The sequence below is a fragment of the Pelobates fuscus genome, chromosome 6, assembly GCF_036172605.1.
Source record: "Pelobates fuscus isolate aPelFus1 chromosome 6, aPelFus1.pri, whole genome shotgun sequence".
Classification (NCBI taxonomy): Eukaryota; Metazoa; Chordata; class Amphibia; order Anura; family Pelobatidae; genus Pelobates; species Pelobates fuscus.
Window position 1 is genome coordinate 78,897,479 of NC_086322.1, and position 19,525 is coordinate 78,917,003.

General features: G+C 40.8%; 1 protein-coding gene across 1 annotated transcript in view; it reads left to right on the forward strand.

Annotated features, from left to right (window-relative positions):
* The first annotated feature begins 6,722 nt into the window (after positions 1-6,722).
* NWD2 (NACHT and WD repeat domain containing 2) overlaps positions 6,723-19,525 on the forward strand; it is a 183,206-nt gene continuing 170,403 nt past the window's right edge. The window contains exon 1 of the mRNA XM_063457862.1: positions 6,723-7,265. Within this exon, the coding sequence (XP_063313932.1) occupies positions 7,115-7,265 (151 nt within the window). The 5' untranslated portion in view covers positions 6,723-7,114. The remainder of the gene's footprint in view (positions 7,266-19,525) is intronic.

Below are 19,525 nucleotides of genomic sequence, written 5' to 3' on the forward strand. Positions count from 1 at the left end.
AAACGGTAACTATAATGCAGCACGAAATATGGGTTGTGCTATCTATTTAACCCCGTAAGTGCCATAGAGGAGCTCCAGAATTAGCCAACCTTTTTCACTCAAAAGGTCCAAAAAGTCAGCTATGCTTGGGTTGAGCTGTACTAGCCTCAAGTGTGACATTCACTTTCAATTCACTTTGAAATTTCACTTTAGTGAATAAGACTGCAAGAACTGGGGACAAAATAGGATTGTTCCAATTGCAAAATCTAGACCAATATATAAGGGTTCCATTAGTTTTCTTCCTATATAGTTAGATTCAATCGCTGTAGGTGAATTTGCTCCTTTAATGTGATGCAGGAATGAGATTATTCATAAAACTGTAAATTTATGTGAAATGACCAGGTATTTTAAAATTTTTAAGACAAAACAACCTAAATATAAAAATTCTCCAGTTTGGGAATTTTTTCAAACCTGTCTATTTTAACCTAAAATGGGTAATTCCAAATTACCTCCTGACAGAGCAGTGGAACTAATGCTGTTGGCTCTCATGTAGGGGGGCCCATCGGGTGGCCCATCGGGTGACCCATTCACTTAGGGCCACCCAGTGGGTATTGCTGAACAGTAGCACCATGGCCCTTTAACAGCGCAACTGGGCCCCTTTTCCCTTTCTAGAAGGAAGTGAGAGCTGGTCACTTCCTCACTACTACAGAGGGAGACGTGCAGGAGGCAGAGGAGGTGGCCCAGGAGTGGGGAGAATAAAGGAGAGAGCAGCAGCAGGACTCCAAGTAAGTCACCATCCTGCACCAGAGCCGGTGCAAGGATTTCTGCCTCCCTAGGCAAAGATCTATTTTGCCGCCCCCTCATGTCACTCACTCACTGACAGACACGCACTGACAGACACACACACTGACAGACACACACACACACACTGACAGACACACACATTCATTGAAAGACACACACTCACTCACTAACAGACACACACACACACACTTACTGACAGACATACACACACACTCACTGACAGACACACACTCACTCACAAACAGACACACATTCACTAACAGACACACACACTTACTGACAGACACACACTCACTTACAGACACACACAAACACACTCACTGACACACACTCACTCACACACAAAGACACATTTGCTGACAGACAGACACACACTGACATATATACACTCACTCACTGACAGACATACATACACTCACTCACTGACAGACAGACAGACACACACACTCACTGACATACATACATTCACTGACAGATAGACAGTCACACTCACTGACATACATGCATACACTCACTCACTGATAGACACACGCACAAACACTTACAGACAGACCACTGACAATCAAACACTCACCTCCCTGGGGTCCAGTATGAAGCAGCTCCTCACTCCTCCAGCGCGCCTTTTTGTATGCTGGGGCCGGAATGACGTAATATTCAGTCTCCTGGCATCACAGAGTGTGCACAAGGGAGAACAGCCTCCCTCGCCGCTTGCAAGCTCCATCTGCTCTCCTCCTCTCCTCACCCCTCTCACCAGCATTTAGTGGTAGAGCAGGCACCTGCCATCAAGGTACACAGGTACCTGCTCTGCCTTATCTAGCTCTGCATCGGGAGCGCCCTGAGGTGGCCAGATGGCCACCTCTTGGGCCCCTTGTGGTAGGGCTCTTCTCGGCGCCCCCACCTTCGGGCACCTTGAGGATCGGCCCCGCGCTGGGGGCAGCTCAAGATCTGCTCTCCCAGTGCTGCGGCCCCAGACAGGGGGAGCCCACCAGGAAACATCCCGGTTGGCGTCCCCAGCAGGCCGGCGCCCTAGGCCCTGTCCTGCACGCAAACAGGAGGGTGACTGCAAATATAGAAATTACGAAATGTATGTGTATATGTGTATCTTGTGTGTGTCAGTGTGTGTATCCATGTGTCAGTGTGTGTTGATGTATCAGTGTACTACGTTGTGTTTGTGTGTGCATGTGTCAATGTGTGTATCTATGTGTCAGTGTGTCAGGGTGTGTGCATGTGTCAGTGTGTGTACCTATGTGTGTGTATGTATCAGTGTCTATCAAAAGGTGTGTTTCAGTGTGTTTATATGTGTGTATCTGGGTGTAAATGTTTATGCATTTCTGTGTAAGAAAGTATGTATCTATGTGACAGTGTATGTATGTATGTATGTGCACACATCCCATCAATCAAACGTCCACAATACATGCCAACACACTTCTGCACAAGTATTTAAGAAGCTAAGTCTGGAAATAAGTGAGCCTCTTTATTTAATCTTTGAAGGTTCCTTTCTTTCAAGAATTGTACCGGAGAATTGGAGGAAGGCAGATGTCGCTCTTATATTTAAAAAGGGTTCAAAATCATTGCCTGGAAATTATAGATCTATGAACTTACCTTCTGTGACTGGGAAAGTATTTGAAGGGCTATTAATGGATAATATTCAGGAATTCATTGGGAAGAACTTATTATTAGCAATATTCAGCATGGTTTTATGAAACTTGGTCATGTCAAACTAACCTTATTGCATTCTACAAAGAAGTACGTAGAAGTATAGATCAGGGTGTTGCAGTGGATGTGATTTTGCCAAGGCATTTGATACGGTTCCTCACAATAGGTTAGTGTTCAAACTAAAAGAAATTGGTCTAGATGAATCTTCTTGTTCTTGGATAGAACATTGGCTTAAGGATAGAGTACAACAAGTTGTCATTAATGGTAAAACAGGGCTCTATTTTGGGACCACTTCTAAAACATATTTATACATGATCTTGAAATAGACATTGAAAGCCATGTTTTAGTGTTTGCTGACACAATACTTTGTAAAGTAATTAAATGTGAGCAGGATACTGCTTTGCTGCAGAGAGATTTAGATAGATTGGGGGACTAGGCACTAAAATGGCAGAGGAAATTTAATGTAGAGAAATGCAAAGTTATGCCCTTTGTGATAAAGAATGCACAAGCAATTTACACCCTAAATGGTAGTGAACTAGGGATAACCACACACGAAAAGGATTTGGGAATTGTTATAGACAACAAATTAGGCAGCAATATGCAATGTCAATCGGCAGTTGCTAAGGCCATTAAGACTTTGTCATGTATAAATAGGGGCATAAATTCTTGTAAATCACTGGTAACACCACATCCTGAATATGCTGTGCAAATTTGGGCACCTGTTCTAAAGAAGGATATCATGTCACTAGAAAAAGTGCAGAGACGAGTTCTAAAATTTATAAAAAGGAATGGAGCATTTTAGTTATGAAGAAAGGTTATAACATTTAAATATCTTAGTTTGGAGAAACAGCGCCTTAGAGGGGATATGATAACATTAAATATATATATATATATATATATATATATATATATATATTCGGGGCCAGTACAAATCATTATCTGGAATTCTATGCATAAACAGGGCTATACATAGGACACAAGGTCACACATTTAGGCTGGAAGAAATTAGATTTAGTCTAAAGAAACAAAAAGTTTTTTTTTTAAAGTAAGATCAATAAGGATATGGAATTCCCTGCCTGAAGAGGTGGTTTTATCAGAGTCCATACAGATGTTTAAACTGCAATTGGATAAATACTTGCAAACACATAACATGCAGGGATATAATTTCTAATTAGTGGAGTAATAGCTGCTTGATCCAAGGAGATATCTGACTGCTATTTTGGGGTCAAGAAGGAATTTGTTCCTAGTTGCAAAATTGGAAGCGCTTCAGACTGGTTTTTTTTTTTGCCTTTTTTTGGATTTACAGTAAAAACATATGTGAGAAAGGCTGAACTTGATGGACACAAATCTCTTATCAGCTACGTAACTATGTAAAATTCAAGCGTTATATAAAAGCACACCACTACATTCAAACTCTAATATGCACACAAATGTACACCTGCATTTAAAATCCAACACTACATACATACAAATACACACACCCACCTCTGCATTCAACTACACATAAGTACAACCACAGTATTCCAATGGCAACAGCACATACAAATACACTCCTACATGCACATACATACCCTTTACAAAAATTTGCTAACATTCAAATGCGCAAACACTGCTCACAAATACAACCCTGCAAATATGGGCAAATGGTAGATCCCCAGTTCGCATTGCATTGTGAGAGTTGTAAGAGAGATGGGGATCTACGTTTTGGCCACCCTTACACTAGAGGTGGGCCCCCCAAAAAATTCTTGCACCAGGGTCCTAACTTCATTAGTTCCATCACTCTTCTGGCAGTTTACTGTTTAGTTAAAAACTCTGATGGTGAATTGACACAAATACAAACAAATTAAAAGTATGTTAATCTAGAAGCTAGTAGAAATATCTTTGTATCCGTATGTGTGTTTATCTGTATGTCTGTATGTTTCAGTGTGTGAGCGGCGGGTGGGGGCCATAAATCCTAATAAGGGGGGACCTAATGTCCTCCCCCCTGGCCCCCACCCCTGAGCGGCGGGTGGGGGCCCTAAATACCTATTGTCCTCCCCCCGGCCCCCACCCCTGAGCGGCGGGTGGGGGCCCTAAAACATTTTTTAACCCCCCTCCCAGGTGACTAGGGGTCCCCAAACCCCTAGTCATCCCCTCCCCCCCAAAAAAAAATTAACCCCCTACCTGCTCCCCTCACCCTAAAAATAATGAGGGGGGCCTTTAACTAAGTACCTGAAAAAAAAAACTTACCATTCAATGTTTTCTTTCTTCTAAAATCTTCTCTTTTCATCCCCAAAAAAGGCCAAATAAAAAAACATAATAACCAACACACTTTAAAAAAAAAAAAGAGCACAAAAAAAATATAATCCATCTTCACCCGGCGAGGGCTCCGCGCAGACTGAGCTCTGCAGGGCAGGGGAAGGCTTATAAAGCCTTGCCCCGCCCTGCAATTAGGCTCAGAGCACTCTGATTGGTGGGTTTAAGCTATCCAATCAGAGTGCTCTGACAGGTAAATGAAGAGACTGACGGCAAGTCTCTACATTTACCTATCACAGCACTCTGATTGGCTGGTTTGAAATCCACCAGAGTGTTCTGTGTCATTTTACACAGCGTGGGAAAGTTCTAGGGAATTTCCCCATGCTGTGTAATTTGACTCATAACTCTCTGATTGGTGGATTAAGTAACCAATCAGAGAGTTATCAGAGAAATTCCGAAGTTCCGAAGTGTCGAAGTGCCGAAGTTGCCGAATTTCCGAAGTGTCAAAGTGCCGAAGTTCCAAAGTTGCCAAAGTTCCGAAGTGTTGAAGTGCGAAAATCCCGAATTTCGGAATGCCGAACCGAACCGAAAATGTTCCCTATGCACATGCCTAGTCCTATTTACCCTTGCCCTGCAGAGAGTCCCAGGAGGAAGCATTTCACAAGTAAGTGGATTAATCTCATAAGAGCAGGCATTAGGTTGCTAGAACCAAAGAAAGTTACCTGCACTCTTCTCAAATCCCTATGCATATTTAAACAAATGGAGGTTATTTAGTTTCTTCAATGGCCATGAGAGAGTTTAGCCCACCTGCCACGTCAAGGCAAATCTCTCAGGTGGGTCCTACAATAACTTTCACCTTGCTTCAATGAGCTTCTGGTGAAGAGATGTCTCTTGAAGAGAGCCTGGGGCAGACGGGAAGCATAGAGAGCCTGGGGCAGAGGACAATAAGGGGGAGATGGGACAGAGGAGCTTGGGGCAGAAAAAGGGCAGAGGAGCTTGGGGCAGAGCAGAAGCAGGAAGAGCCCGGGCAGAGGAGAAACAGGGAGAACCTGAGGCAGAGGAGAAGCAGGAGAGACTAGGGCAGAGAAAAAGGGGAGATGGGAGAGAAAAACATATACATTTGAAATAACAGCAGCTATATTAATTACAAATATTTCACTAGTATGAGGGATGCTATTTATTGATATGGGCTGCCGAGGGGTACACGGGTGAAAAAAGGTTGCCAACCACTACCCTACAGAATTGCAGATACTTTTAACTATGTATCCCATGAAGCCTAACTAGCTGTCTGGCTGGTTGTGATAGAGGTTGCAACCAGATAAATATAATTGAAATGAATTAATAGGAGAGAGTTATAAAATATTCACACAAGCAGTGTGAGACATGCAACATTCTAAGAGGGGGGAAATCCCTATGGAAACCAGTAGAATGTGCCAGTTGATTGAATTATTTCCCATGGTGATTTCCCCATGTTTCTGTACATTATACAACCCCACACATTTTATTTCAGTTCTAGAAGCATGTTTTCAGGTATGAATTAGCAAGGGTTAAAATGCACTATTTAGGCTGCACATTATTATTTTTATGATCAACAAAAAATCTGGAGTGTTGCATATTAGGAGAGGGAGAGAGAGAGAGAATATTTTAGGTTTATAGTGGGTGTGTATTTACTAATACAATTAGGTTCTCCCATGCTCTTTTCTCTGCCATTCACTAATTTATGATTACTGGTTCTTACATTTGAAGAGCAATAGTGATGCTTAGTAAGTGCTAGACAGAGAACAATCAGCATCTTTCTGGTTTCCATGGATGATTGCTCACAATTTAGAACGTTGCCCTAGAATTGTTGTTTTTTTTTTCCACAGCCTGCGCTGATCTTTCATCCCTTGCACCTAGTACAGTTTGAAGCATCCCGCGATGGGAGCCAGGGCTCTGCAGCCACTCCTCCTGCCTGCCATGTAGCTGGGAGGGGGAGAGCAGAGAGGAGGGAGGATTGGGAGAGCAGGCTCGGTTCGGGAGTGAAGAGTCTCCCTCAGTCACATGTTCCCAGCAGCAGCTGCCGATTGTGCCTGAAAGAGGACAAGATAAGATTTGCTCAGTTGCCTGTGGACTGGGAGATGCTCTGAGACCAGGAGGCAGAGACAGCAGTCTGGGGCATCTGCATCCCCACTCACTGCCACCTCCACCTGGGCAGCCCTGCACACACGGGAGATTATTAAGAGAGTGCAGTCCTATGGCTTCCTGGCTGGCTGGGTGATCTAACTAACTACTGGGGTGGCTTCCAATAGTTTGTATGGCTGCTGTCTCCATCACTTTGGATGCCTGTGGGCTGGAGGTGGGTTTGAATTGACAGAAAGTGTCCCCCTTGCCCTAACCAAGGCTCTGCTCCTGCTATGCTGCCCTGAACTATAGGACATCAGGGAGAGAGCAGGTGCGAGCCATGTGGCCATCAGCAGCCAGCAGTAGGTTGCCCTGCTCCAGGGACTCTGCACTGAGGAGGGCTGCTTTCTCTGGGAACCTCTCTGCCCTGCCTCCTCATCTGGTACCCACAGGGAAGAGCGTCCGCGTCTTCATCAGTGCGAACCCTGAAGGTAATTAATACTTAAGGCATTTGTCTGCATGCTGGGGTCTTCCCTCTGCTAGGCTCTGAGCTGTGCAAGGGTAGCCTGCTACTGTCCTAATTACATAGTATCATAGTTGTCTAAGTTTATAAATATCATATTCCCATACATAGTTCTCTTTTATGACAGGTGAAAAAGGATGGGGTCTAGCTCTGCCAGGCAAATATGAAAAAAATAACCTATTTATATACATACTATTTTCCAGTATATATAGAACATCTTGCCAATTCTAATTTAGCCACTGTATATCTTGGATAATATAATTGTTATGCAGTGATGCTATGCTGCTGGTGATAGTTATGTCTATTGCTTGTCTTGCTATGGTTTATGGTTGTGCCTTTGGATATTATGTATCTGAGCAAGCCTAATAATAATATAAAGTCATCATCATCATCTTAGTAATGTTTATAGACATGGCTACAAACAAATTCAACTGCTCAGCCTGAAACTACAACCAGCCAACCCCATACTTCTCCGGTTAGTGTATGAAAAATGTTCTGAAAAAAGACATAATAATCCTAATGTTATTAATAGAGATAACATAAGATGTCGTGCTGTACAATGGTGGATACAAATATCACTCTGGTTTGTCACTACATTCAGTCCATCCATCCTACCCCATACCAGCAAAGCTAGTCTGGTCTTCTGTATATAATTTGAGTGATTTTATGAATATTACAGGTTCATAACTTAATGTATTTATTTACTTCTTTAACCTACATTGGCTACATTTATTTGGTACGTGAAATAAAAAAGTCCTCTTCCAGCAGCAAACTTTGCTTTATCCATCAGTTTGCTGCAATGCACTTTTTCTGTACCTAATGTAGAATTCACATACCTGTAATGTGTGGTAACTGAGGGGTACCACTCTATAATGTAATGGAACAGAATAATAATATTTACTAAGATTTAAACTGGAATGCAGTCATAGGGTTAAAGGATCAGACATCTAGTTAGTAAGTGATAAATCTTCTTAATCCTCAAACATAATTGTACCTAACTGCTTTTACTACATATTGTGTTAATCATTTATTGAATATTCAACATGCTTGCAGATAATGTGAATATATATATTGTACATAGTAATATGTGGCTTGTTTGTTTTTTATAATTTTTATGTATATACAATATATCATGGATCAGCTTTATATCCTGTTTAGATAAGAAGGCAGAATCACACATTACAGTTTTATTTATTTTTTCTTTTAATAATAGTGTTAGAATTCTACATCGTAGCAACATTAGATTTTACAATAGAGGTGAGAGGTTTTTTGTTTTTTTTTGCACCCTCTCCCACCCCCCCCAGATTTTTAGATTCTGTTTTACTCACTAAACAATTGACTCTAGCTAATTGAAAAAAAATAAATAACAATGCAAAATTTAGGACAAAAAATATCGATTTGCAAAAATTCACAAACTTAACAAGCTATTTAAACCTGGGTTTTGTAATTCGGTTTTCAATTCACCACCAGTCACTGTTCAGTAAATAGACCCCTTTGTATTTCTTTCTGAAGCTAGGATTGACACTGAGCATTTTACTAAATACATTTCTCTAACTGATGGATAATACATATATACGCATGGGATTGTATTACCAGTTGCCAAGGTCATTGACATTCTAAGGCAGTATATGTTAGGTAATGTCCTACAGATTGTTGGTGATGGTGACATCACTGACCACAAAAAGGCTTGACTTCAGTGTCATTTGAACCCAGAATGTAACCACCTTTCAATGTGCTGAGAAATGTAAGCTTGACATTTAAAGCAATGGAAACCGAGACAGACCTGTCAAGACCATTAATGTTCGTTGTTTGTGTGAGAGCGTATCTCTGACCTTGGTGTTTCTATATCAAATACCCTGGGATTTTTTGGATGTCTTATGAATCCCCCTTGTTCAAATCTGGACCTGTAACACAATCTACACACACAGTGTTTTACAATGCTGCCTGGTTTTATCCTGTTGTGCATTTGTATCCTTCGCTAGAGCAAAAATGGACAGAGCCAACAGTATAGTGTGTCACACAATACTTGCTGATAAATCATTATCCAGTTTAATAAATGTTTATATCCTGTATATGTGCACACTTTATATGTTAAGTCCAGCTTAAAGCATCTTTATATTATTTTCAAACTTATTCTGACAACAAAATATATTTATTGGAAAAAAATTACTATTGGAGTCTTTACCGTATATGTTTGTACTGATTGTGTTAACACCAATATTCTGTCAAAAAATCAGATTTTTATTGTCAGCCAGATAACCAATACAACTGTTGAAATCAGGTATGTAGGTTAAACCATATTCACCTTTTGAACCGATTTATATTAAAAGTTAGTTGAAAGAGTCAGATTAAGTCAGTTCAAGGATAGGTGGTTGGGTGAAGTACTTTAAACCGATCTTTAACACATTCAACCCCAACAATATGTAGATGTACACATTTTCATTTTCTACTGCAAATCGAAGTAAAATGCAATGTAGTGCGTAAACTCAATTTACCTTTATTTTATCTCCAAAATGAAAGAGATTGATTTCTATGTCATTGTTCCATTCTGTCTCTCAGTATCTCCCCGGACACCTTTTGTCAAAATGAATGGCTTTATTCTAGTGACAATGGAGCAAATAGAAGAGAGAGATGGGTCTGAGCCAACTACAGGCATTTTATGCAGGCTGCAATTATAGCCTGTAATAATAATAATAATAATAATTACAATTCTAATATCAGCGTATTAAGCCAGGAAATGTAAATTTAGTTTGTCGCTAGATTTCAAGTATGTTGTGAGATGTAGATGTTATACATGTTATACATGTGTAGACATCTGTAACACGTATAGTGCATATGTGTATATGCTGGGTGTAACAGTACAGTATTCATTAAATGTGGGATTATGCACATATAAATACTGTATTCCTTTTTTTAACTTTCTGGTGGCAGTTTTAAGTAATGGCACCAGTTTCCTTACAAATAGGAAGTTCTTGACCATTTTTATTTAACAATTTTCAACAATATATCTGTGCAAGAAACGTGTAATCTCTAAAATATTTTATTCCATCAATAATTCTGTAAACAATGAATGAATGAATAAAAAAAATAAAAGTATGTACATTTACATAACTTGTTTTTATGTATCCATAATCAATATTGTTGCACCAAGTCAGTTTTATGTATGCACTAGATATGCATTGCATACATAATATGCTAGTTTTATTGTTCAGTTTTTTGTTTTTTGTTTAAAGGGACACTGTAGGCACCAGAACCACTACAACTTAATGTAGTGGCCCTGGGTCATAGAGACTGCCCCTGCAGCCGTAGAAGTGTAAAATCTGCCTATCTCCACCTCTAGTGGTTCTACCTCTGCCAGCCACTAGAGGGACTTCCAATGGTGGCAGGACTGACATCAGTGTCTCTATGCTCTGTATGGAGATGCTGAAGGTTCCCCATAGAGAAGCTCAGTCTGGCAAAGTAATGAAGACTCAGGAAATGAGGAGATGCTGATTGGCATGGGGCAGCAATTTTAAATGCATGCGCACCAGCCTCTCAAGGAAGCATTGGATTGGATGAGATCATCAGCATTGATGATCTCAGCGAGGGAGGTCTGGCTTCTGCAGTAGGGTCCGGTGCACTGAGGGAGTAAAGGTGAATATATTTTTTTTCTGTAGTTCGGGGGGGTAAGGGCAATAGGTAGGTTAACACTATAGCATTAACAATACATGGATTCCTAGCGCTACAGTGTCCCTTTAAGGGTTATTCTAATCACTATACTTCAGCTTGCGAAGAGTTTAAGCATGGCAGCTATAAGTGGATAAGTGAAACTGCTCCAAGGGCGATACTTATCCTATAAATCCTGCTTTGCAGGGTGTCATGGTATAAGGGTTTCTTCCTGGTGAGTGCACCAAGGTAATAATAGAGTAACATACTGCATTATAATTTAGCATTTTAATGTATTACTTTTACAATGCATTTAAACTTTGGGGTGATTTTTAACCCATAGTTTCCATTCAGGCCCCTTATGAAGCAGATATGCAGCTCATTGAAAGCCAACTTGAAAAAGACATATGTTAGGGAACAGTCATTCACAGCCAAGAGAGCTGTAAGGGAAAGTAAGATAAGCTGCCTCTAGTCAAATAGTTAAAAATAAATACATGAAGAAAAATAATAATAAACAGAATTCACAAGATGCCTACTAAACAAGGAGGCAGCCACTGTAAATATATACACTTTCCTATTCTGTCCATAACATACTTTTCTTGGTAATTATTTCGTTGTAAATCATCAATGTATATAGCACATAGACAGAGTAAGCACTGCTGACAGTCAGGGACCAGTGTATTCCCTAATCTAAGAATTTGTGTGAGTCTAGGCCAAACCAGCCATCCCTGAAACACAAAGATCCTCGCACAGATACCCTGACACACATACACAGCTACTTGTGCGTACTCAGACACGCAATGATATACAGACATCCTGACACACATACACACTGCCATACCTCACAACATTTCAAATAGACAGATGGACATGTTAAGATAAGAGGTGTGAGTGGGGGTGTGGCCAGAGCCGGACTGCTCTGATAAATGTTTAGGTGACCCATTAATAAAAATGTATGTAACCAAAATGTAATTAAAACAAGACCAATGTGTCTTATTTACACAGACTGATTTCCTTTTCTTTTTTCTTTCCAAGTCAAATGTTTTTTTACTGATTTTTTTCCCCTTCTAAATCTTCATATAACAATCATTTATAATTAAATAAAAATGGGGAAAATAGCGAACACAAAGGGTGATAAAAAGAGGCAGAATGAGGGGGAGGGGGTTTCCATCCAAACATTCATTATCAAGCATTACAATCATTTGAAGAAATAAACAACTGCATAAATAACACAATAAAGTAAGTATGTTATTATAGGTCGGCTGTAGGTCTTAATTACAAAGAGTATGCACATAAAGGGGGGATTTGAGCCCAAACTGCCTGGTTTTCGGTGGGACAGTCTTGATTTTGGGGTGCTGTCCAACCGCCCTGCTTTATTTCCCTGATGTCCTGCATTTGGGGACACCAGGGAACTTCCAGATCAGTGACAGTTCCATGTTCATTCACCCCAATAACTTTATATTTTAGGGATGGCTTACTGCTTTTCCCACCCAAAGGCAAGCATTGGATATGGGGAGAGCATAAAGGGATAAACGTGGGGAAGAAGGGATATGTGGAAAGTGGCATAAGTGGGGAGGCGAGGATATAGGAAGATGTATACAATCACGAGGGATGGCTGTCTCTGTGTAAGGGCCTGTCTTGAGTACAGGGAGTGAGTGCTGGACTGCTTATTGGCAAGCAGTGTGGAAAAGGAGGTTGCCTAATCCTTTTAATTTACAGTTTGAAGTTTCAGCACAGACTGATTAGATTGGCCAACTGGGTATTTGTCTACTGTCTCTGTCTCCATAGGTGTGTTCAGCAGTTTAATTTAATATTTTTGGATAATCTTTTTAAATGATTTAATATTATGCATTTTTAATAATTTGATAACTTGATGTATTTTTTAATATGGTATATTTTTGATATTCTAATATTTTGAAAAAAATAAATATTTTAAAAGTTAATCCAAAAATATGAAATCATTTGATATGCTTATCAAAAAATAAGTCAAGCCCTATATCTTAACTCCTTAAGGACACATGACATGTGTGACATGTCATGATTCCCTTTTATTCCAGAAGCTTGGTCCTTAAGGGGTTAAAAAAAAACAAAAAAAAAAACACTAACCCAAACTCTTGCTAAAGTACCCATATAGAATAAAATTGGGGACATTGAGTACAAATTTGTTTTCATTAAGGTGTGCTTGAGGGACACCTGGCACACTCCTACCAAATGTCCATGCATACTTACCAACATTGGGAGATACAGAATTGGGATGGGTGAGTAAGGCTTGAGGGGAGCGTTGCCAGTGACGCCATTTGTGCCACTGAAGATACCCATAATGGGTAATCTTGCTCAGGAAGTGAGTGTCCATCCACTAAAGAGTCGTGTCAGCATGGCAGGCAGACTGAGAGCCACCCCTACATACAAGACCATGCAGAGAGGATTGCTGAAGTGCTCTCTGCATGGTCATAATGCTCCCCACTCAGCGCAAGCAAGTCTAATGATGCCCTTGTGCTGTGCTACCCAAGGACAGATCCCTGGTGTCCCCGAATGCAGTACACCAGGGAACAAAATCGGGGTGGAAAGATGGGACCCCAAAGCAGGACAGTTGGTAGCTCTGCCTATGTCTCTGGACCTGTGTGCCAGTATTGTTACATTATGTGAGGTTGTGACACCTTAAGTGTATTGTAGTGAATTGAAAACTGATGTGCAAGAAGAGAACTGTGAGTGTAGCGAAGTTAAAGATTTTGTTTTTTTTTCAAATCAACTATTGTGGCCTAATTTACAATTTGTTTTTTAATTCACCACAATCCAGTATTTATTGAGTAAATGTTATAGTTTTATGACAAATTGACAATGCTCGTATTAGAATAGATTAGAATAAGGCGATTCAACCAGGATTCTCAATAACTATCTTTCCTGCTAACACAGTTTCTGGTATATTCCCACATTTAAATTGTAAAGTGTTACTGAATATGTTGGTGCTATATAAATGCAGATAACTGAACAACTGTGCGGGTCTGTAGTACAGGAGATGTAATAACAACTACCCAATGATTTAAGAAAAGTTAATATTATATTCTAACGTGCAGTGTTTGAATAAAATAAAGAACTCAAATTCCCTTCTTTTCATAGAGACGGATTCAATGATAACATTGTGAATTACACGCCTTATGCATTGCAATATATGCGTATAAATATTAAGAACATTGTGGCACTTTTCTTTTCCTGCCCATAATTCTAACCAACTTAGCATATCCCTGGGGCTTTAAACCTAGTTTTTGGTCAAGGCAGCATTTAGGAGCTGTTGCAAGCGAACCATTACCCAGCCCCAGATGCCTGTGACTCCCAGGACTTGTAGGGTTAAACAGCTGTGTAAAAAGATATATTTATAACCTTCTCTTGTGGGATGGAAGTTTGTACAAGTTTGTGATTTGCAAGTTAAATGGATTCTCTAAGCTCCAAAACAACTTTAGCTTAATTATGTCGTTTTGGTGTATAGATTATGCCCCTACGGTCTCACTGCTCAATTATTTTCCATTTAGGAGCTGATCCCTTCCTGAAGTTAGGACATTCCATGCTGTCCTTCACAGTGTGGACTTTAATGAAGTAAGGACAGCATGGAACGTCCTGCGGTTTTGGTATGTTATCCCTGTCCACACTAGGGAGTCCCAGGTATCAATCAGCTAGGGCATTTTTAGTCAATACAGCCCTTTACATCATGATCAGCTGCAGTGATTCTAGTATTGCAGGCTGCTGAAGGGACACCCCCAAGATCTATTAGGGTCTCCCTGCATGTCCCTAAGTTAATTGTTAGCAGTGCTGAACTTACAGGGAAATCTAATAATGCCCTTGTGCTGTGCTAGCCAAGGACAGTTCCCTGGTGTAATACAGCGCTCCCTTCCTGTAATTCAGAAAACAGATGTTATATGGCAGCAACATTGCGTCTCTACTACTGTTTTAACAGTTGGCACCCTAGCTGCTGATATGAGTACTGATAGACAGAGGGTTTCCTTAGGGTTAGGGGTTGGGGCTGAGTTAGAGCTAGTTGAAGGGTTAGGTCTAGTATGGGTTATTTTTGTTAGGGTAATGTAAGGGTTAATGCTGGGTAGGTATATGGTTAGTGTAAGGTCATATTTACTATATGTTTAAAATATTACCTAACAAACAGTTTGTTTGAATACATATATTACAGCATTTTAAGTCAGTTACTTATTGTCAAAACTGAATTTGCCAAAAGGAAGTGATAAAGCAAGTGAAATTCACTACAAATTTGCTTACTGACACGAACAGTATTTGGCACCAGTTTATCATCTTTATCTCATCTTTCTCATACAAAAGAGCAGACTAACAAGGCTTGTAAGTAAGGGAGTTGCCTTGAACATTATTAATGCAAGATTTTGGCACTTTTACCATTCCTCGAGTCTAGACTTAAAGCAGCACTGTCGACCCCCATCCCTTTGCAAAATGAGTATTTCGTGAAGATAGAATCTTTATGAAATACTCATATTGACTGTGTTGGAATCTCACTGAAATTCCAACCCAGGATATACTGAGACAAAGTTGGAATTACATTGTCTCAGTATATTTCCTACTCTTGACTTTCTTATACACTAAGTGTGACAGCTGCAGGGAGCTGGCTTTACCTATGGAGGCTTCCGTGGGATCCTCTGTAGAACTGAATGCTGTTCTCGGCTCCAGGTACTGAAGCAGAAGAGGAGCGTCAGGAAGAAGATGGGGATAGGTTCATATAATTTAAACTCACTTTTGCCCCCTCCCCTGGTTACCGTTGGTGGGTCTTTGCAAATTCTGCCAAGTCCCCAGACGGTGACAGTACTATTTAAAAAAAGGTTTTATATCTGACTTGCTCTTGCACTCTAAATTCCAGTTCACAAATAAAGTTATTATCTGTTTTGTTTTTAATTTCCTGAAATTCCATTACTAACTCACTATTGCCCTTTATCTGTAATGAGGCACATGTAGGAACAAAATGTTAACTAAAATTAAGGGAGAATTATATAAGCATGTTTTACTAAAAACACTGTTGTTCCATTGCAATGTTTTTTGTTCTTGTTTTTTTATATAATACTTAGATTTAGCAAGCATACCTTTGAGAATTGTTTCAGCATTTTATACATAGGCGTGCGCACGGGGTGGGCACACCCTAATCCCTGCGGCACGCCTATGGATTGAGACCGGCAGGGGAGATCTCAGCCGGCTCTGCTCTCAGCCTCCCTCCCCACCGACACACAGGCAGTGAGGGAGGCAGGAGAGTACCCGGGGAGCTATTGCCAGCAGCTGCGCCGGGTTCCTCTTGCGAGATCTTAGCATTGCCACGGCAACACTCAGATCTCGCGAGAGTGAACTTTAGCCCCGCAGGCTAGAGTTCACTCTCCGCTGGACCACCAGGGCTGGCAGAAAGGATCCCCCCTCCCTACATAAGGTGAGAAGGGAGGGGGGATGTTAAGTAATCTGCCCCCACCTCCACTGGACCACCAGGGAAGGCAGCAAGGAACAAGAATTCCCCCTCCCTACATAAAGTAAGAAGGGAGGGGGGATATTAAGTAATGTACCCAGACATACACAGCACCTACACACATACAGCACCCACACATACACACCACCTACACACATACAGCACCCACAGACATACACAGCACCTACACACATACAGCACCCACAGACATACACATCACCTACACACATACACAGCACCCATGCACATACAGCACCCACACACATACAGCACCCACACACATACAGCACCCACACACATACACAGCACCTACACACATACACAGCACCTACACACATACAGCACACTAACAGTACCCGCACAAACAGGACCATAACAAACACACACACAGCACACTACCAGTACCCTCACACACAAACAGCACCCTCACACACAGTACATTAACAGCACCCTCACAAGCGCACACACACACACAAACAGCACCCTCACACACAGTACACAGTATCCACACACATACAGCACCCACAGACATACACAGCACCTACACACATACAGCACCCAGAGACATACAGCACCCCAGACATACACAGCACCTACACACATACAGCACCCACAGACATACACAGCACCCACAGACATGCACAACACCTACACACATACAGCACCAACACACAGCACCCTCACAAATACAGCACCCACACACACAGCACCCTCACAAACACACACAGCACCCTTACACGCACACTAACAGTACCCGCACAAACACAAACAGGACCATAACAAACACACACACAGCACACTACCAGTACCCTCACACACAAACAGCACCCTCACACACAGTACATTAACAGCACCCTCACAAGCGCACACACACACACAAACAGCACCCTCACACACAGTACATTAACAGCACCCTCACAAGCGCGCACACACAAACACCCTCACCCACATAGCACACTACCAGCACCCTCACACACACATAACACTAACAGCACCCTCACACAACACACACACACAGCATTGTATGTGTGTGTGTATATATATATATATACATACATATATATATATATACACGGTGTGTGCTTGTGCTTTAGGGTGCACACCCTAATGCAATAGGCTGCACACGCCTATGATTTTATAGCTCAGTTTCAATGGGTAAACAGAACTAAGAAGTTCAAGATTAGGAATTTGAAATATTCACGAACAGTAAATGTTATGCTGCAAATTCCATTAATTGAAAATATCTATTTATTCCTACTAAAATAAACTATTTAGCGACTTCTGCTTTTGCAAAAAAAGTAACCCTGAAAGCTTAAATTAAAAGGAAGCGACCCAGGAAAATGCCACGCTTCACCTCTGCTGCAAAATATGAACAGGTAATAAAGATTTTGTGTCATACGTAAAATGAGTTGTAGAAATAGATTGGTCAATTTTCTATATGAATGGAAGCTCTGAAGAAGCTTCTCATATTTTATGTATGAAGATTGAAGAAGACTGAAAAGCATAGTTTGAACAAATCTAAAAACTCAATTTAGAGTTTCTCTTTTACTGCCATTTACTGTCAAAAACGTAAATAATAAATTACAGTTTTTTTTATTCCCTACATGGTTATTTTTGGAGGCACATTATTGATGATGCTCGGGATTATGAGAAATACATGACTTTCTGAAATATAACAGACCAATATCATCATTCTGTTAAACACATTCTTTAGAAATGTGCTAGTATGCATGTGTATATAATTTTCGTGCACCGAAGGCAAATTTTTATACATATTTAACATATTATCTCCAAAAAGAAACTAGTCCAGGAAGTCCTTATCAGAAAGAATGTCATGTAACAATACCCTTATGACAAAAAGGGGAAAATGTGGGTCATATCTACAAAGTAATTGTGAGCAAGATTCTAAAAGTAAAGCATTCACAAATCGCACCAATGAGATTTTCCTGATTGTCTCCTAATTTCCATGTTATAGCAGAACATAAACCCTTGGCTCCCGTGAAGACTTACATTAAGTAAAAAATAAATATTTCTCTCATGTAACTGTCTGTATCTGAATGTGTTTATAGTGTATGTGTCTAAACCTCCTTGCCCCATATTTCCTCCTGCACTTAAAGGGACACTATAGTCACCCAGACCGTTTTATCTCAATGAAGTGGTCTGGCTGCAGTGTCCCTGTCCCTTTAATCCTGCAATGTAAACACTGCAGTTTTTTTAGAAACGTAAGGCATTCCACGTGATGCAGAAGCTCCCGTCGGAAAGAATTGATTCAATGTATTCCTATTGGGAAGTTTGAATGTTTGTGCAGCACTCACTGCACATGCACAGTCTATGTGGAGCATTGGATTAGACATAGGCAGAGGAGGCCATGCCTCCTTCATGACGATGTGGGATGCAGAGAGGGAGGAAGCTTTGAAACTTGAAAAAGGTCAGTAAAACTAGTTTTTTGGTTTTTTTTTAATCCACATGTACGGGACTGAAACCAAGTAGGGACACTTTAGCATAAAGAATACAGATTAGTATTCCTATGCTATCATGTTCCTTTAATGCTATTGCATGGCTTAGTAAACACCTGGTAGAAGTCTGGATGGGTTCTTCATTTCACACCTTTTCAATGTTGTTGTGTGCAGAGTGTGTATTTGTGTAGTGGATGCAGAGTGTGCAGTGGCTGTGGATTGCATGCAGTGTGTGTAGTGAATGCATTGTGTGTCTGTATAGTGGATGCAGCGTGTGTATTTTGTAATGGATGCAGTGTGTGGATAGCAGATGCAGAGTGTGTGTGTATATAGTGGATGCAGAGTGTGTGTATTGTGGATGCAGAGTGTGTGTGTATAGTGGATGCAGAGTGTGTGTGCATAGTGATAGAGTGTGTGTGTATAGTGGATGCAGAGTGTGTGTGCATAGTGATAGAGTGTGTGTGTATAGTGGATGCAATGTGTGTGTGTGTGTATAGTGGATGCAGTCTCTGTGTGTGTGTGTGTGTGTATAGTGGATGCAGGAGGGAGAGTGTGACACATTAAGGGCGGGGCTTACCGGTTGCAGAGTGACTGAGGAAGGTAGGGGGTGACACAGGTGACAGAGTGGGTGACAGGTGGCAGAGTGACTGAGGGAGGTGGTAGCAGAGT